General features: G+C 36.4%; 1 protein-coding gene across 1 annotated transcript in view; it reads left to right on the forward strand.

Annotated features, from left to right (window-relative positions):
* The window catches only part of ANO4 (anoctamin 4), a 333,674-nt gene that overhangs the window by 272,751 nt on the left and 39,692 nt on the right, over window positions 1-21,231 (forward strand). Inside the window, exons 15-18 of the mRNA XM_081311559.1 lie at window positions 5,982-6,064; window positions 9,448-9,588; window positions 12,249-12,413; window positions 19,049-19,085. Of these exons, the coding sequence (XP_081167685.1) occupies window positions 5,982-6,064; window positions 9,448-9,588; window positions 12,249-12,413; window positions 19,049-19,085 (426 nt within the window). The remainder of the gene's footprint in view (window positions 1-5,981; window positions 6,065-9,447; window positions 9,589-12,248; window positions 12,414-19,048; window positions 19,086-21,231) is intronic.

Here is a 21,231-nt window from a genome sequence, read left to right on the forward strand (position 1 = left end):
TTTTTGCTGTGTTTCTTTAGTACAGGACTTTGCTCAGGCTTGCAATTACCTTACTCATAGATCAATTTGATCCTTTTGAGATTTGTTTTTAGGTTATTAGGGTGGGTCTAAAACCCAACTACCATGACCTTTCTGATCCTCTGACTAGTGGGATCATGAACTACTTCCCTCCCTCTATGAACTCTCTAAAGTTTATTTAGCTACCAATAGCAGTTTTTCTTATGTGTGTCAAGATTAGAGGAGACCTTGCTGCTGATGTCTAGAGCTTTCCCTTCATGTAACTCCCTCTTCTGTTGTTTTTCACAAATTCATGATGACTTAGCCTACTTGATCCAAACTCTGTCTCCCAAACTCAATGAGACCAGTGTTTTTGTTCCGCCTGCCTAAACTGTATCCTGGAAACTGCCTATAAGCAACAAACTGGTGCAATCCTAAGGCTTCCCCCAGGAATTTCCTTTCTTGCAGGGATCACCGTCCTGCACTGTCTCCTGTCCAGTACTGATAAAAGTTGTTACACTATATTGCAGCAGTTAACCCCTCACAGCCAGAGGTGAAAGGCTGCTGGTTGCTTCAGTTTGATGATATTTGTGGAAGGAAAGCCTGCTCTCAGACAGGATCCTAGAAAATAAACTGCCATGACCCATGGTATTGCCTCAGCATTACCAGTTCAGAAACGTGGCTGGAATACCCAGAGTTAATTTAACTTAGAGAAAGAGACTTCTCTTGAAAACTTTTCCAACACTAATGCATGATCCAAAATGTTTTTTTTTTTAAAAATGCAAGTGTATGGTAGAGAATATTATTTCAAAATTACTACCTACAGTACCTTATTCCTATGGGAGGATACTTAGGAACCCAAATTAACCACCATATATTGTTCAAAGATGGAAATCAGTGCATCTGGAAAAGTACTTGGCACTTGAAAAGTATGAGATGAATAATTGCAATGAATACTTGTTAAGTGAATAGAAAGAAGGCAGCAAGTCTTGAGAACGATTTCTTTCTGCTTGATTAATCAGTCTTTTTTACCACATTACATAGAACAACCCGAGAGACTGGATTCATGTCAGGATATCCTTCTAATTCCTTATACTAGATAAAACTGTCAAACTTGTATTTATAGACGTTCATTCTAAGTCCTGATTTGGCCATTCTCCATGTAGAACACTGACTCTCCTGAAAGTGTTGCAATATCAGTGATTAAATTTCATCTCTTAAAATACACTAAGATCCCTGGCCTTCCTGCTCCCTGAGATGTCCTCATTTTCACACTCTTCAGTGTTCCACAAACCCTCCAGTCATTCATTTACATTCATTTTCATTATTAGTGCCCATGGCCTATCTCAGATGTTGTAAATTAGCAACCTTTAAAAATACTGTTTGGCCCCCACCGATTTTAAAAATATCTGAATAAACTGTTTTTTTTTTTATTGATGGTTCACCTTAAGATGCATTTTTTATGGATTCTTTTGAAAAACTGGATGATCTTTCCATAATATATTCAATGAGAACAGAGGAATGTGCCCACCATTGTATATGATGCACAGACCTCTTATCCGTTCCAATCTACACCACACCCTATGGTGGGGCTTTTTCTTTTCAGTTTTGTACTATCTGGGCCTATTAGCTTTGAATTTATGACTCTCAGCTAAGCTCATTCATTTTTAGTAGGTTTTATAAGTTAAGCTCTCAGGTTTTAACCTCATCCCTCTATTTCTGTGTTTTGGAAAGCCCATCATTATAACTCCCTTGTTTCCAAATGCTCATTTTCAGAAAGTAAAAAATATATATGGCTGGAAAAAAAAATGAAATCTGCTAATATTGCTAATTTCATTTTTTTGTAAAAGGAAATTAGTATTGGTAGAAAAATGATTATATATGTGAACCAAGTCATTCCGCTTTCTTAGTAAATAAGAGAATCATCTTTGCCAGTTTCTGAAAATGCTTGAGTCATCAGATGGTAGGTCATCATTCTGAAATAAAAATCATGCTTTTTCTTCCATATTTACTGCCCACTTTAATACTGGCCAAGACTTGATTCTTATTTTCATACAAACAAATGAAACATAATCTTTTGATAAGAAGGGGTAAAGTTAGACCTCGGGACTTTAAAGCTTCTTAATTTTTCAAAAATGAGAAAAAACTGCCTTTGCAATTATTTTCTAGAATTAGACATTATTCTCATCTAGATTTCCAGAGTAAGCATTTTAAAGTGAAGCATCAAATTAAGCTTTTTGAAACCTATTATGTTACCAGTAGGCAAAAATTGGTAGCATTGTGTTTTCTAGCAGCTTTGAGAGTAAGTGTGGGCTCTTCCAGGCCTCCTGCAAGAAGATTACAGATGGAAGGAAGGGTAGAGAGTAAATGCCAGGCTCACACATTGAACCTACAACGGTGGGACATAATCCTTTCATATTTATAACTAGTTTCAGCAAAGTGCCCCCAGGTGGTTAGAAAAATAGGCTTTCTTCATCCTTTTTGGCTCTTCTCATTTGGATGAAAAATTGAGTTCCTAGATTACAGTGTAGCCTTGTAGTTAAAACTTAGGCAAATCAGTACCAAATTCCAGTTCTGTCTTCTCTACCCGTGTGATGATAATTAAGAAGTACAGCATTTAAAGCCTGCCATGGAATTTAGGATATTATCTGCGAGGGAGTTTTTCTCTAAATACTTTAATGAGATGATGAAAGATAGTAACTCAGTGGAGTGGTTTTTTTTCCTTTCTATTTGCAGTATGTTAACCAAGGTTATGTTTTTTGAAGAGAAATCCGCATTATTAGGATGAGTAAAGTAGAAACTGCTATAATACACAAATCCCAATACCTGGCATTCAGTAGAATCCAATAAAATGGCTTTGGATGGAAGGCAATTTCCCATATGTCCATTCATATGAATGGATAGGTTTCTTCCATTTTGTGGTTCCATCCTCTTTCGAATACTCAAGTTCTCTGTATTCACCCAGCAAAATGAGAAAGGGAGCTCAAAGAAGATATACCTACTTCTTAATTCTTTAGTCCAAAAATGGCAACCATTATTTCTGCTCACTTTTCATTGACCAAATATGGATGATGGCCGTATCTAATTGCAATAAATGGTAGAAAATATAATCTAACTATGTTTAAGAGAATAAGAAATGGTTTTAGTAAATGCATAACAGTTTACTACAAATTTATTTGAAGCTGACAATGATTGTTCTGTTTAAGAAAATAATTAGACTGTGACTTGCTGCACATTCTATGTCATGTCCCTTTTGTGTCCCTTATGAACTATATGGAACAATGTTCTCAGTTGTGTATGATTCTGAGCCAAGAGTGCCATGGTACAGTAGTCTTTTATCTGTATTTTTCCTTTCCATTATTTGAGTTACCTACAGTCCACCATGTCCAAAAATATTAAATGGAAATGTTCAGATATAAACAAATCATAAGTTTTAAATTGGATACTGTCCTGAGTAACTGGATGAAATCTTGCACAGTCCATCTTCATCTCACCCAGGATATGAATCATCCAGTCTAGCATCTCCACTATGTATGTGCTACTCATCTGTTACCCAATGGCCTGTTAGTGACTGAGAAGCCATCTCCATCATCAGATCAGCTGTCATGTTTTACTAAATGATGGTGCTTCATAATAAGCCAAACTGAAAGAGTAGTGATGTGCACAATTTGGATAAGCCAAAGAGATGCTATAAAATGCTTCCTTTTAGTGAAAAGGTAAAAATTCTTAATAAGGAAAAAATGTATACCTAGGTTGCTATATCTATAATAAGAACAAATAGGAAAAAGCATAGCATATAGAGGGTTTGGTAGTAACTGTAAGTTTAGGCATCTACCTGAGGGTCTTAGAATGTACATGCCTGAAGATAAGAGGGGAAATACTGTATTTAAATGCCAGTGTACCTGAATACTACTTTTGATCCCACCCATATTTAGAGGGCAGAAGGCTTAGATTCTCCCAATGTGTCAATGAAAGTTGTAAGAGGATTGCTATTTGGGATTGACATTAACACCTCAGGTGAACCTTGTTGATGAGAAGATTAGGTAATAACACAGGGTAGAGATGAAGATAGAAAAGGGGGAGGAAAAAGTATGCAAAACTGTCTTATAAGTGAAATTATTAAAGTTTTAAATACTGTGACTTGAGATTGTTCTAAGATCTGTAAGGAAAGTGAAATACAGGTTGCTCTATCTTTGTGCCTTCATTGTGGCTTCTAAGTGACCAAGTGAAATTTCTTTTCTCTATGACTAAGTGTCTATATTAATTAAGATAAGATCAGGCTACTCTAACACAAAGATATAACATCATCAGTAGATTAAAAATCCAAAAGTAATTTCTTTCTTATTTAAAAGTCTAAGGTGAGTATTCTAGGCTGGTGGACAACCCAGCTCCATATGGTCATCCAAGGACTTATGTTCCTACAAAAGAGTTTTTTGCCAGACTCTTAGATCTGGTCATCACTTACATGATCTCACTGGATCATCTGGGCTCCACCCATCCAAAAGGGGGAAAAGAATGTGGAAAAATCATTCCTAAGTGCCTTAAAAAGTCAACAGGTGAGCAGTACATATCTCATCACTTCTGTTCATATTGTACTGGTGAGAACTGTCCTTTGTCCACATCTAACTACAAAAGTGACAGAGAAATACAGTTCAGTTGGGCAGCCAGGCTTTATGCCACAATTCTTTCACTGTGGAAAAAGGCAAAAATAGCTCGTAGAAGACAGTTGTTAATGTCAACTGTAGAGTCCATGCAATCAAAGAAAGAAAGTGGTAGTTAGAACAGAATCATGCTTTTACTGCAAGACAAAAGAAAAGCATAGTGAGTTTCAAACTTTGATATTATCAGTACTTATTTAACTGGCACTGATGGATAAGCCGTAAAATATATCTGCATGTTCTTCAAGCATTTTAATTTCACTTAGGATATGAAAAGAATATTTACATTAAATATAAATATATTCATATGTATTAATGTATATTTAAATGCATACTAAAAATATATTTTCATATATGAATATTTGCTGTGAAGGAGATTTAAAGGACAGAAAATCACTGCCAATCAAATTCATGAGAACTGCTAAGTTTTGTTTTTGTTTTTCTGACCCTGTCTCCTCTTCACTTTTAAAAACAAATGCTCTTACTAGAAAAAAAATAAACAAGAAAGTAATATTAACGGAAGTATATCCCACCATATATTTAAAAATATTTTTAAGAATAGTACTTAACTTGGTACTGGAGCATAAATAGACTCCTGTAGTCAGATAACTCTATCAATTTTTCAAAACCATACTACATCTCAGTTTCTTTGCACATGATTTACAATGTTCACAGATAGCTTTTCCCCTGAAGATGTCTTATTATTCTTTCTGTCTTCTGATGGTGGTGGTGAATAGTTACAATGTGCTATGCTCATTGCAGCATTTGGATATTTAACCTCTTTAGGCTGCCTTTGAAATAAAACCAGAAGAAGGTATTTTGAAAGAGTTTACCAAAGCCTTTCAGGTGGAAGATGTGTGTAACCTGATTTAAACATTATGCAACTTATACGTGGATCGAAATATTTTATTATCTCATTAACATGTACATTTTTAAGTTTCTATGTGCCAATTAAAAGCAAATATAATTTTAAAAATAAATTAATAGATAAATTTTTAAAAATGCTCTATCAGTTGGAAAGATGTTGATAACCAAGTTTTCTGTATACTTACATCCCAGGAGTTCTGTCATTTTAAATGAGTCTATTTTGCCTCAACTTGCAAACCAGCTTAATTTAATTCTAAATGAAATCTCTAAATTTTTCATTATGTATTATACAAGCTTAGTAATTTCCAGAAAACGGTTCTTGTTAAATGAAGTTTAGCAAGAAATTCTGATACACAAACAACTGTCATCCTTTGCAATGGCTTCATTATCCAGTGACATAGTTAATAATATCATTTTACTTTTTTTGAATACCTCTTTGTCTTTTTCTGGTTGTTTCAGCAACAGTTTTCCTGGAATTTTGGAAAAGACGTCGAGCAGTAATTGCTTATGACTGGGATTTGATAGACTGGGAAGAAGAGGAGGTTTGTATAATTTACCTCAAAATTTCTTTTTTAAAAAAGCAAATCACTGAGAAACAACACCACCCTCCCCACCCCCTTGAATCTTCACTCTTCACTGGGTGGCTGAAGTCATGTCCACTCACCCTCCATACCTATTTTTACAGGAAGTCTCAAGCTATATAAAAAGGGTCTGGCAGAATTTTTTTAAGACAACATTTTGGTTCCATAATAGATTAAAATTCCATGAATAGTGAAGCATTTCACTTATAGGTAGAGGTACCAGATTTTTTTTAGTAGTGTTATATATTACCCATTTTCTTTACTTTAGTAGAAGGCATTTATTCATTTTATAGCTCTTGGCATGTGGAAACAAACCTCAAAAGAGAACTATTCCAAGGAGGTGTTTCTACCCAGCTAGGCAGAACAGTACTCTGGATTATATCAAATGGCAAAGGATTAGGAGAAACCACTCCTTTGCAGCCTCCTTGGTGAACGTGGCTAAGTGTAGGGCCAGCTGCAGATGGATCAGACTTCACTTCCTCACCATGCTCCCTAACCCATCAGTCTTTCTCACCGTCATCCAGGCCATTATGCTGTGCTCTTTCCTAACTCTGACTGGTTCTGATACTCTTTTCTGCCCTGTTCATGCTGGGCTTGATTACTACATTCATGCATTGGGTACAGCTTTCCCTGGACAGTTGATGGAGGCTTCAACACCTCTTTCCCTCCCCTGATCATTATCTTTTTCTCGTTCTCAGTCCCATTTTATCAGAGCTTTGCTATTCCTGTGAGTCAGATAAATTAATTAGATAATATGCTAAAAGCTGTTCAATGGATGTTTTTTTCCCAGAGATATGTATATGCATTTTTGCATATTAAAATGAATCTTCTAGAAATATCAATGATTAGAATATTAGTCCTGTGGTAGGCTTGGTGGTGATATAATTTTGGGAGACTTTTGCAGGGTGGGGGTTGTCCTTCAATTCATGCCTCATGAATAGCTACCGATCACATGAATGTGCTTAGGTAGTTTTTTATTTGGTTTGGTTTTGGTTTTGATTTTGTCCTCTATTTTTAAGATGTACAACATGGTGTTTTGATATATGATATGAAATTTTCATTAATCCTTATTCTTCTGATAAGGCCTCCTTTTATGTTTTTATAAATATTCTCCAGAAAATAGTTATCTGGGTTTGAAGAAGGTGCCCAGGCAAACTAAGGAGTTGACAGGCAGCAGCTAGACTGCATTCAGGACTTGCTCCAGGGTGGGCCATTCTGCTGTTTGGGGTTATATATGTACATGGGTACAATTCCCAATGGGATGGAACATTTTTCCCCACATTTATCTCACACTAAGCCACTGCTCACCTTTGAACACTTTTTCATTTCTTAAAAAAAAAAAAAAAAAAAAAAAAAGGTGTTCCTAGATTTTCCCCTTTCAGCCATAAAGTATGGCACTATTTTAAGTAGCCTTAACCTAACCAGTCTAAAGTCATCATGGGTACTTGTGGTAGGCCCAAGATGTGGGTAGATTTATAGTACATATAACCAGAGTAAGTCCGGAGCCTCCTGTCTTCCAGTCCCTGGTAAAAAGCTTGGAACACTGAATCAGTCTTTCAGTTAGCTTTCACTTAGCATACTTTCTTCTTTCAGGAGCCTGCCTACCTTCATGGTCATGGGCTATTGTAGTTCTCAGTTTAGGATTCATTGTGGAAATTCCTCTTACTTCTAGCCCGTGGCTCTCATTTCACAATATAGAAAATCTCAGACATGATCACTGCATTCTTCTTTAGGAGGAGCCAAGAATATTGGTTCATGAAGGTTACCATAACAAAGTGCCACAGGCTGGGTGACAACCTGTAGGACTTTATTTGCTCATGAACACTGAGGCTGGAAGTCTGAGATAAGGTCAGCATGGGTGCTTTCTTCTGAAGGCCCTGAGGGAAGGAAATGATCTGTACCTCTCTCTTTGGCTTGTGCATTGCCGTCTTCTCTGGGCCTTCACATCATCTTCCCTCTGTGCATGTGTGTATCCAATATCCAAATGGATAAAATATCCAATGTGTATAATTATTCTCTTCATAATTATAAGGATACAAATTATATTTGATTAAGGCCCATGCTAATGACCTTATTTTAACTTAATTAAAGATGCCAACACCAAATAAAGTCACATTCTGAGGTACTGAAGGCTGACTTCAATATGTGACTTTGGTGGCTGTGGGGAAAGACACAATTCAGCCCATAACACCGAGGAACACAGGCCTGGATCCATGATTGGCTTCAGTTCTTGGATGACTGGCCCAAGGCTCTTGACAGCCCTTACAGCCTAATGAATTGAAAGTGTTTCCCAATGAAGCAGAGGATTCTAGGTATGTTTATATCCCCAAGTGTAACTGCCTGATATCAGTGAAAGAGGGTAAACTCTTTTTATAACTTCATCTCCTGCACAGGAACCCTATATGCATTGTCACCTGTTCTCAGAGCCTGTCTTCTGTCAACTCCTTATTGCTTTCTCTCAGGATCTTCATCCGAGTCCTCAGTCTTCCTCCCTGGATGAACTCCTATCTCCATTTCACCAGTTTCCACTCATTTTCCATCGTTTTCCAAGGCACTCAACTAGAACATGTACTTAATTAACCAGAACCACTCCAGTGTACCCACCTGCCAATTACCTTTTTCCTAGTTCCATAATTGCTTTTCAGTCAGAAGCTCGTCACATTTGGATGGAGCTCAGCTAAATGAAACAAAATCTCAGCTTGATTTAGAACTGGAGAAGCCTTGATTTCAGCTTGATTGGAAAGGTGTTTCCTAATTTTCAGTAACAATTAAGAATGTATTTAAAAATCCATTGGTTAAAGGTAAATAACTTCTGTGAGAGTATTAAAAAGTAGGCACACATGTTTTTAGCCACCTCGGTCTAAAAATGTGAAAAAAAAAAATTGGAGAAAACTAACAATTATTTTGTTATGATACCTCACAAAATTGGTTTTGAACATCTTTCTGTTCAGAACCCTTTTTGTCTTGGTGTTCATGTCACTGCCTGGTAATAAAAGTAAAAGCTTATTGATTGTTTCAAACCACAACACACAGGACAGATAGTCCCTTTTAAAATATTATTCTCAGCTTCTTTCTTCAATCATAGTTTAATAAGATGACAGAAAAACATTACTGTTGGTCTAAATTACATTGCTTTTGATAACAGTAAATCTTATTTAAATCCTATAGGTATTCTTCAAGTAGCCAATTTCTAAGCATTTCAGCCTAGATTGCCAACCCACTTAATTGGTTGTTGATTAGTGTGGCAGCTGATGTTTTACAGTGGGGATAAAGGAATCTTTTTTTTTTTTCTTATTATGTGAGCACCTCTTCAGTGCATAAAAATGTGTCTGTTCATTCCTCAGGAAGAAATACGACCGCAGTTTGAAGCCAAGTATTCCAAGAAGGAACGGATGAATCCCATTTCAGGAAAGCCAGAACCTTATCAAGCATTTGCCGATAAATGCAGCAGACTTATTGTTTCTGCATCTGGGATATTTTTTATGGTTTGAAAAATTTTTTAAAAAAACTCTTTAATTTGTTTTATAGAGAACAGACCTGTGGTACAGTAACAACAATAATCATTTTAGGCACTTGATAGTTCGGTATAGTAATACAAAATGGTATTACACATTATGTTACTTAATCCTTACAACTCCATTAGGTGGTCAGAGATAGTATTGCTATTTCCATTTTACAGATGGATCAACTGAGACTCCGAAAGTTTAAAGGGCTTGCTCGGGGCCCACCAGTAAGTAGCTAAGAGCTTATAACCCCCACTCTAATCTAATGTTCCTTCCACTTGTCATGTTCCCCTGTGCCCTGCTAAAAGGAATTAAAAATGTGAGATAGAATTAATAGTGGCGTTTTTAAAAAACATATTTATTTATTTTTATATGGTGCTGAGGGTCAAATCCAGTGCCTCATACATGTGAGGCAAGTGTTCTACCACTGAGCTACAACCCCAGCCCAAGAGCGGTGTTTTTTAAACTTTTGCCTTGACCACCCAGTAGGAAATCCATACTGTGTCATAAACCTGTATATACTATGCAGATAGATTTATAAAACTTAATAATAACTAAAAAATGTTCACCTTTATAATATGTAATAAAAACTGATTTATTATAGTCTATTTTTAATGCCAGATATAACCTCCTAAAATTGCTTTCCCAACTCACTATGGTCACATCAGTTTGAAAAATATTAACTTCAACCTGAGTCATTAGCTTTTTCTGAAAGCTGTTTTGTAATCAACTTTGACACCATTAATTGCTAAACAAAACACACAAATTTGTCAGAAAGGACATTTTAGAATAATAAAGGATGATTGATTAGGAGCCTCATTTTCTCTCTTTTCAAATGACAAGTATTTCAATATATGTCCTAGACCCATAGGGTGGGAAGGACAAGACTACTGCAAATCCAGACACCTACCCACCTGGTGCCAGTGAAGAGAGTAGAGAGATGAATGGTGAGGCTGGTTGTCTAGGTCCTCAGCTCTCATGATGAAAACTCAAACCCTTTTACAGACGCTGCTTTGCAAGCAGTTGTGCCCTGCTTTGTCTTCTACACACACATTCATAGTTATTATCTTGTTTCTCACTTATGACCTAAAGACATAGATTCAGCTTTCCTTCTCTACGGATGGGGGGCCTGAAGCCCAGAAGATGGAAACCATGGAGAGGACAAGTGTGCCAAGGTCACACTGCTGGGTAATAGCTGAGCCAGCGCTCTGCTTTGACCTCTGATCCTAAGTCCAGTAGGCCAACCGTCAGTGTAGATTTCACCTGGCTCCCTATGGATAACTCTAGAATTAAGATGTGGGCAGGTTTTTGCCTTGTTGAATTATATTATTATTTTGGTGAGTTCTACCCAGGACTTATACTCAAGTTTTAGAATTTGGCACTCTTAGAAGTGAGCAGAAAATCAAGTTTGTGCAAAACAGACTATGAAGAAAGGAATTTCCAAATTGGGAGAGGCCACCCTGAGGACTGGCTTTAAAGTCCAGCTTTGGCAATTAAGTGAGCTAAGTTCTCTAAAACAGATGAGGGGAGTCCTAATGAAAGTCCAAAACTTTTTGGAGTCTCAGATATCCATTATTTTATGGAAGAAAAAAATATGCCATATTGTTCTCAAATACCACAAAATCTGCAGAGAAAGATGCTTCAATCTGTGTGTACATCTGATTAGTAAAATGTGTTCCTTTCACGTGGTTGATTTATTCAACAACAAATAATAGCATGATCTAGGCACCTGCAATTAAGTCAAGGTCCTGCAGAAACTGTGGTGAGCAGAGCTACATGAGCCTCCAGAGCTCATGTAGGGGAGATGGACAATAATCAGACAGATAGTGGTAGAAATTTTAAGTAGTATCCTGAAAGAAGATATGCCCATATACTATAGGTATCATATAAGAGCAACGAGGAAAATAATCTGGGAGTCATGAAAACACATATTGGTGAAATGGTGTCTGAGTTGAGATGTGAAGAAAGATGAGTAGGTGTTAACTAGGCCATGTACGTGTGTGTGCACCAAAGTGCATGAATGTCTGGCAGGAGATGGGTGGGTAGGCATTGTAGGCAAAGAAAATAGTCTTGAAGATTAGTGGTGGTTAGCTCATTTGAAGCAAGGAGAAAAGGGTATGGGATTCCCAGAGGAGCAGGGACAATGGTGTCCTGTGGGGCTGGAGGGAATCTTGCAGGCCACAGTAAAGGCCTTTTTTTTTAATCCTAGAATAATAGAGAACAAATAAACAATTGTAAATGGAGGCATGAGATGATTTCCGTAATAAATACTTATTGGTCTGCTCCATTAGATATTCTGCTTTAAAAAAAAAAAAATCCCACAGCTTATAGAAATCCTCAACTGTCAAGCCATGTGGTTTTTCTATTTAGTAGGGAAGGAAAAAAATACAGAAAAGAGAAAGTATAAACCACAATAAAAAGTAGGCATTTCCCTTCAATCAGTATCACCCTTGCTTTATTTCTTTCTCTTTCTTTCTTTCTTTCTCTTTCTTTCTTTCTTTCTTTCTTTCTTTCTTTCTTTCTTTCTTTCTTTCTTTCTTTTTCTTTTTTTTTTTAAATCAGAGAATTTTCCAAGAGTATGAATCACCTTCCTGAAACATTCCACCAAAGGGCTCACTGAATCTCTTCTGTCTTCCTGCCAGATCTGTGTGGTGATCGCTGCTGTATTCGGAATTGTCATTTACCGGGTGGTGACTGTCAGCACTTTTGCTGCCTTTAAGTGGGCATTAATCAGGAATAACTCTCAGGTTGCAACCACAGGGACTGCCGTTTGCATCAATTTTTGTATCATTATGTTACTGAACGTGGTAAGTGAACCGCAAGGTAACTAATCTCATGGGTCAAAATAGGTGGGTTGCAATGATAGTTTTCAGTTGCTAAAGAGACCTGGTCTCAAAAAGATGGGTTAGTTATGTAGCACTGTTGGCCTGTAGCAAAATGTCTGGCATAAAGATGCTCTCAGATCTGGAGGTTTAAAAGGCTTAATTGAAATCTAGGCTTCAGGATTTTCTTAGTGTAAGATTAGATCAGGTACTTAACCTCACAGAACTTTAGTTTCTTTGTTGATCAATGAGATAACACTGGATTTCCCTTTGGGGAAATTTAGAGAAGGAATGCATTTAGAATACCCACATCAGACCTGTGTCATAGCTCAGCGGTATTAGTTTCTGTTTCTTTTTTATTTTGAGGATTGAGAAGGTAGTTAGTATCTAAAACATTTCCTTGAGGTCACCCTGCAAAGAAAAAATCAAGATGATTTCACACTTACCAATTGAACATTTCAACCCAGACCTCTCTCCAATCCCTGAGCCCCAAATTCATAGGCCTCTACTCCACCATCTCCAACACTTTAAAACTGGACTCCCCTCTTCCCAGAATCAGCTCCTCCCACAGCCTCCCCCTTGCACACACTCCCAGCCTGGCTCCTTCCTGGATTACTTCAGTGGCTTCCTAACGGGCTTCAGCCTGCAGGTTGGCTCCCCTTAATCTAGGCCCAACACTAAGCCGGGGAGAGTATCTTACAAATACATCAGCTCACGTCTCCCCTCTGTTTATGAGGTCCAGTGGCTCCCCTCTCCCTGAGGGTAAAAATTCACGTGGTGGCCTTTCAGGTTCTCCCTCCTCTGGCCCCTGGGACATCTCTGATCTCCTCCCACCTCATCCTGATTCACCTGCTCTAGCCAGGCATACTGTCACCCCAGGACTTTTCCTTGCTGTTCTCTGCCTGGAACACCCCCTTCCCTAGGGTTTGCTTAACTTACTCCCTCACTTCCTTCAGATCTGTGTTCAAATATTACCTCTTTAATAAAGGCTTCCTTCTATTTAAACTTCCAACTCACTCCTGTCATCTGACAAATTCATATGTTTTGCCTCTTTATTTTTTTCTCCATAGCATTTTCCACCACGCACTATACGTATTTTCTTCATTTTGTTTGTTGTCTGTCTTCTCCATTGGAATGTAGGTCTATCGTGGCCGAATCAATTCTCCATTTTGACTTTTAGTGCTTGGAACAGGGCCTGATACCTAGTAGGTGTGTGTTAATCAGCTTTTCATTGCTGTGACCAAATTACCTGATGAGAACAACACAGAGATTATGGTTTCAGAGATTTCAGTCCATAATTGATTGACTCCATTGCTCTGAGCCTGAGGGTGAGGGAGAACATCATAGCAGAAAGGCATGGTGGAGAAAAGCTTCTCAGCTCATGGCAGCCAGGTAGTAGAGAGAGAGAAAAAGAAGCCACAGATAGATATAGTGCAGGCTACACCCCCAGTGATCTACTTCTTCCAGTCATACCCCACTTTCCTTTCCTACAGTTACTACCCATTGTCCTTTCAAATTATTAATTAATCCAGTGGATAAATCTACTGATTAGGTTATGTCTTTTATAATCTAATTATTTCATCTCTGAACATGCCTGCATTGCCTAACACATAAGCTTTTCAGGGGACACTAAAGAACCAAACCATAACAGTAGACATTCAGCAAATTGCTGTTATTATTTGCAGAATAAAAGGTAATAGCTGACATTGTCAGACTTTGAGGCCAACTACATACAAAAATACTGACCTTGGAGGTTTGTAATAGAGAATAAATGACACCATACATATGCTTAGCACCATATTAGATATGGAGCAGACGTTCAATTAATTATAGCTTCCTCCATCTTCATTTATATTGCATTTAAGTCTGGGCCATAGTGCTGAAATACTCACATTTTTAGAAAAGGACTTGGACTTTCTAAAAGCCAAGTAATTTAAAACTATTATCAACACAATTATACCTATGAATATTGCCATGTCTAGTTTTTTTGTTTGTTTGTTTGGTACCAGGGATTGAACTCAGGGGCATTTGACCACTGAGCCACATCCCCAGCCTTTTGTATTTTATTTAGAGACAGGGTCTCATTGAGCTGCTTGGTACCTCACTATTGCTGAGGCTGGCTTTGAACTTGCCATTCTCCTGTCTCAGCCTCCTGAGTGTTGGGATTATAGGCATGTGCTACCATGCCCAGCTCTACCTCTTTAAACATTCCTGAATTCCATAAGCAATAAACCTTGAATGATTCTTAAGAGAATCCTAGGCATCCAATAATAAAGAACTTTAATAGTAATTACTGAGCTGGTGAAATACAGGTAACTCATTACTAGTAGTACTGAAATGTGTAGAAACTTCTTTATTTCAGAAAACAAAACTTCAAATCGGAAGTTGTTTTAAAAAAGAAAATAGAGACAATTGCTGATTATTTTGACATGATGATTGTGTGACTGCTTGGTCAAGTGGAGATTGAAAGTAGATTTTGGCAGCTCTGATATTCTAACCCTGCCTCCAACATACAACTCAGTCTCCATATTAACTAAGGAATACATGTTATGAAGGAGAGTAACTCATAGTAAAATTAACCAAACAGCCAGACCACTGAAAGTTTCTGGGCTCAGGTAGGATGAAATGAAATAATACTTATTGTATTTTTATCATCTCTTTACTCCAATATCTTATTAAAATCTAATTTTGGGGTGGGATTGTAGCTCAGTGATAGAGTACATGCTTAATAGGGACAAAGCCTTGGATCATCATCATAATTTAATTTATGCATCTTCTTATGAAATAAACTTCTGTATACACACAGTGGGTCTATAAATATCTTGCCCCTGTGCATATTGAGCATGTTTCAACGTAGTCAGAGCAGTATCTCTATTAGCGGGAAACCATTGACCCAGCAATCTTTATGTCAAGAGACACAACCAAGACAAAAGGAAATTAACATAAGAGGGCATAAGAGGTGATTAAAGTATTTAGTTGCTGACATTACAAAGCACCAATACACACTGAAAGCTAGGTTACTATGCATTCAATTTATTTTACCTAACAAAGTTTCAGAATGGCCAAGATGAGGTTGAGTCCACACACTGAAACTAAAACGTATTATTCTTAGGAATCCCCTTTGGGTATATTTTCATCAATTTTAGTACAGTGTAAACACTTTTGGTATTCTGATTTCCTAGCCAATGTCAAACTGGAATGACATAAAATTACTACGTCAAGAATGGTGATGCTAGCAGGAAATGATAAGCCATAACAAAGAGAAGAAAGGCAGAGAAAGCATATATCAGAACTCTAAAAGCAGCATCAGCTAGTACCCTTTTGTGCAGGGGCCAATTGCCTGATCCACCTTGACCCTCTCTAAATCTCCACCCCAGCACACACATTTACACTCCTATCATATGCCCTTCCAAATTCCATTATGAAGGTAACCACATGCATAATAAAGTTTGGAAGAATTTTCATCAGAATATCAAAAAATTTAAATCCTTAGAAAGCAAATATCTGCATATTGGATGGCATACTAATGACTAATGTGGCTTTGAACAGATCAGAATTAAAATCTTCATTGGCTTCTGAAATAACTCAATTTAAGATATTTTAATGTCCCAGTATAGTCTTTCAAAAAAAATCAGCATTTAGATGTTCATTATTAATACTAATCCATTAACTGATTATAAAAACCTTGAGATTAGATTGGTGTTTTATTAATATTCATTAAAGACTGCAATTTTAAAACATTATAATAATTTTAAATCATATACTCTGTTTCTGACTTCTTGTTGAATTTGTCCAATTCTAAATGAAAAAGCAAATCTGTATTGAGACATCTATTTTCTGGATCTGATTATTTGTATGTACTTGTATGTGCTTTAAAAATAAAATTCGTACTATTTTACAAAAGCTTTCTGAATTCCTTATACAATTTTATGACTCTTAACTAAGGGATATTTACTGGTTTGCACTTTTTTATATCATGAAAAAATAAATATTTCAAAGATAGAGTGACTAGGATGGAATTTCTTCCTCCTTATCGTACTGTTTCATTCTGCTTCACTAGTGACCAAAGAATGTCTCAATATGGTGGTTGTCAGACAAATAGACCAACATGGACTACATCTCAGGAGGAAACTAGAAGTTATTACTGTGCTTTTTATTCAGTCATATCAATTCGAATCACTTGTTTCATTATATTGTAGACAGTGAAAAACCACAATGTCTTGTTGCAAAAAAAAAAAAAAAAAAGGAAATCCCCAAATATGGCTTAGATCAGGACAAGCTCACATACACTGCTCAGGCAAACAAGCTCAAATTAAAAATGCTTCAAATTAGAAGTGCTCATAACTTTAGACATATCCTTAAGGTTGGAAAGCTTTTTGTTAGTTATAGCTATAACAATCAGACTGTTGTTGTCATTCATCATTATTAGTACTAGGGATTGAATCCCAGCCCCAGTCCTTTTTTTTTTTTTTTTTTTTTTTTGAGATAGAATTTTGCTAAGTTGCTAAGGACAAAGTGACTTAAGTAAGACCTTACTTCACATTTACCTTAAATGTAAATGGATTAATTTTTTCCGATTAAAATGCATAGAGTGACTGAAGGTATAGAAAAGAACAAGACCCAACCATATGTTGCTTACAAGAAACTCACTTTATCTCTGAGGATGCTCAGCCTAAACATGGAGTGATGGAAAAAGATATCTCATGCAAGTGGAATCCAAAGTAAGAGTAGCTATATTTATATAAGATAAAATAGACTTTAAATTTAAAGTAATAAAAAGAACCCAAGGTCATTATATAATGATAAAGGGGATTTAATTCAGCAAGAGGAAAATGAAAGCATTTGTTGTATCAAGTTTCAAAACTAAGATTTTTCTGTGGATTTTATCAGAATCAACCATCCATGGCTTCTATCTCACCTGCTTAGTGATAAATCAAGCCTTTTCCATAAACTACTCATTTGAAGATCCCTTATTGGCCACGAGCCTCTCTGTGAATGTTCTACTATATCCTGCCCAATGTTCCACTATCCTTTAGTTTGTATCTTCAACAAATGTATAAGGTGCTCACAAATGCTATGGGTCCCTACTGTGTTCCTGTATACTTTACCTTATTTTTCAAATGTTGATTTGTGTGTTATTCCTTTTTTACATTTTTATTTTCCAATGTTCATACTCATATCACAATGGCATATTATCAGACAAATATGCACATTGACCCACTTTGACAAGTATATGTCAATAGGAAAAAGAAAAAGGATAAACTAGGTATTGGGAATTGTTTTTTTTTTTTAAAGTTGCCTCACCAGTCAAATCTAATGTTCCTTGATAATTATACAATTAAGCAATTTTAATAGTACAATGCCTTTGAGATACTAAAATGTTTGATTTTAAAGCATCTGTTCTAATTTGTCATTTATAAAAATTTTATTGTTTTGATCTAGCAAGTATGACCAATCTATACCGCAGAGCTTCTTACTGAAAATTATACCAATCTCTTTTAACATTGGGACCCAAGAGACTGAGGTTTCTATATAAAATTTGATCTTATTGTCATATTAGTTACATTACAATACAGAAAACCATAAACCTTACTATAATAAATGGTCATTGCTGAAAGTTGGAGTAAAAAACTCCCAATTTTATGCCTGTTTCTGTAGTCAGCAGAAATCTCACATATGAAAATTTAGAAATTAAGAAGAATCTGAAATTCAATTCAATTCCCATCCCACTTAAATGCCACTTAAATGTAAGGGAAACAGTGGTTTGAAGAAATGTGGTAACATGCCCAAGTCCTACAGTTTGCTGGGTGGTAAAGTTGTAATACCAACCTGGGGAATTGTAACCAGTGTGCTTTAACAACTTTAATCTAAATATGGTTTTAATTTTCATGTTGTTCAAATGCATTAGACTAGTTTTCCTCTTATTTTTCATTTATCATCTTTCTTTTTAGAGAGAACACTTGCTCTTCCATTTAATTCATACCCTCTCTGGTGAATCTCCTACAACTGAATTTGCCCTAAACTATACTTTCTGCGTGCATGCGTGTGCATGCACGTGTGCGCGCGCGCGCACACACACACACACACACACACACACACCCTCAGTTCACTCTTAGGACCATCTATCAGATGATTGGGTGAGCTCAGGGTACATCTAATATACAAATGGAAGAGCAGAGTACCCTAAACTCTGGGAATATCCAATTTTATTGATCGCTTCAGCATGTCTGAATACTGTAATCTAGAATTTACAGTATTCCATAAATAACCAAATTACAGAATCTTACCATCAAAAGCAGTCTTACAGAGTTTACATTCAGTATGCTGAGACTCACCTAGGAAGCTGGGAGTTAGGTGGCAGCTAGTCTCATTGCCACAGGATTTCATCCCAAAATAAGAAGTGAGATTTTTAAAATTTAGTAAAATAGAGCCTTGTACATTTCTGACTCGCCCAGGAAAAGCACAATTGTTCACAATGTTTTCATTGTTTAAGCAATGAATGGTAGGTAAATAATAGTAAAATTATTCTCACTCATAACTTGATAATCTTTTTCCTTTATAATTATAGATTTTAGAACATGTACAGTTCATTTATTAAATGTATAAAATTTATTTTACAGCTCTATGAAAAGGTTGCACTGCTTCTGACAAATTTAGGTAAGTGGAACATTTTATTTCATAGTGTTATGGCCTAGAAAGTAAGTTTCAGAGTACATTCTCAAGTTCTGCTAAACGGAACTATACCCTTCACTTATAATTATATACAAGAATTTGTTCTTCACCCTCAGTAGAACATTTTAAATGTCTATAATTAGAGGATCTTTTCTATCTAGATCTTTGAAACCTTCATAAACACAGTGTCATGAGCTAATGTGATTTAAAGCAAGTTTTCTCTTCACACACACACAAAATAGCATCATAAAAGTATATGTGTATAAAGTGTCCAGTAGAATTAGAAAAGTGTTCATTTGCTATTACCTACAACTAATGTTTAATTAAAAATTTAATGATCAAGGCACAGTGGTGCATTCCTGTAGTCATGGCTGCTTGGAAGGCTGAGATAGGAGGATTGCTTGAACCAATGAATTTGAGGCTGGCCTGGGCAATTTAGCAAAAGTTCAGACTTTTATAGTGTATGTATTTTAGTTAGCTTTTTTGCTGCTGTGACTAAAGGACCCAACCAGAACAACTCTAGAGGAGGAAAAGTTTATTTGAGGGATCATGGTTGCAGAGGTCTTTATCCATAGAAGGCTGGCTCCATTCCTCAGGGGTTTGAGGTATGGCAGAACATCATAGTGGAAGAGTGTGGCAGAGGGAAACAGTTCACATCATCAGGAAGAAAAGAGAGACTCCAATGGCCAGACTCAAATATATACACCAAAGCCTCACATCAATTCCCACCTTCTCAAGCCATACCCTACCACTTTAATTACCACTTAGTTAATCCCTACTAGAGGATTAAATCACTGATTGTGTTAAAGCTCTCACAACCCAATCATTTCTTCTCTGAACCTTCTTGCATTTTCTACATGTGAGATTTCAGGGGACACCTCACATATAAACCAAAACAATATGAAATCACAGCAAAGTTAGTTGTTTTGAAGATGGAGAACCTGTTAATCAGGAATGTAGGTAAGCAACAATCACTGACATTTTTGGAAATAACATTCATCAGGACAAGTCACTTCTAAGAACATTTCGCTGATGCCAAAAGTAGTTGGTAGCTAGCCATAAGTACATTTACCACATTTCCAAGACAGAAATTGTATCAAATTTTATTAACGAGCTTTTAATTTTTTTAACTTCTTATTACTATTTTTATTTGTTCTACATAATTGTATGCACAGCAGAGTGTATTTCAATTCATCATACACAAATGGAGTGCAACATTTCAGTTCTCTGGCTGTATATGGTATAAAGACACACCATTCATGCAATCATACATATACCCCATAATGATATCCATCTCATTTTACCATCTTTCCTACCCACATAGCCCCTCTTCCCCTCCCTTTTGCCCAATCCAAAGTTCCTTCATTCTTCCCAGACCCCACCATCATAGATGAGAAAACATTTGGCCTTTAGTTTGGGGGGATTGGCTTATTTCACTTAACATTATATTTTCCAATTCCATCTATTTACCTGTAAATGCAATAATTTTATTCTCTTTTAATGCTGAACAATATTCCATTGTGAAATATACCAGTTTCTTTATCCATTAATCTTTTGATGGGCATCTAGGTTGGTTCCACAGTCTAGCTATTATGAATTCAGCTGCTATAAACATTGGTGTGGCCATGTCACTATAGTATGCAATAGTATGCTATAGTTTATACCCTGAGGGGTGGGATAGCTGGATAAAATGGTAGTTTTATTCCAAGTTTTCTGAGGACTCTCCATACTACTTTCCAAAATGGTTTCACCAATTTGCACTCCCACCAGCAATGTATGAGTGAACCTTTTTCCCTACATCCTCTCCAGCACTTCTTATTGCTTGTATTCATGGTAACTGCCATTGTGACTGGGGTAAGATGAAATCTTAGTTTAATTTGCATTTCTCCAATTACTGAAGATGTTGAACACTCTTTCATGTGTTTGTTGATCACTTGTATATCTTCTTCTGAGATGTGCCTGTTCAGTTCCTTAGCCCATTTATTGATTAGGTTAGTTTTTTTGGTTGTTGTTGTGAGTTTTTGAGTATTTATATATATCTTGGAGATTAGTACTCTATCTAATGTGCATGTGGTAAAAATTTTCTCCCATACTATAGGTTCTCTCTTCATTTCAATGATTGTTTCTTTTG

Source organism: Spermophilus citellus, assembly GCF_964194105.1.
Source record: "Spermophilus citellus genome assembly, chromosome: 10".
Classification (NCBI taxonomy): Eukaryota; Metazoa; Chordata; class Mammalia; order Rodentia; family Sciuridae; genus Spermophilus; species Spermophilus citellus.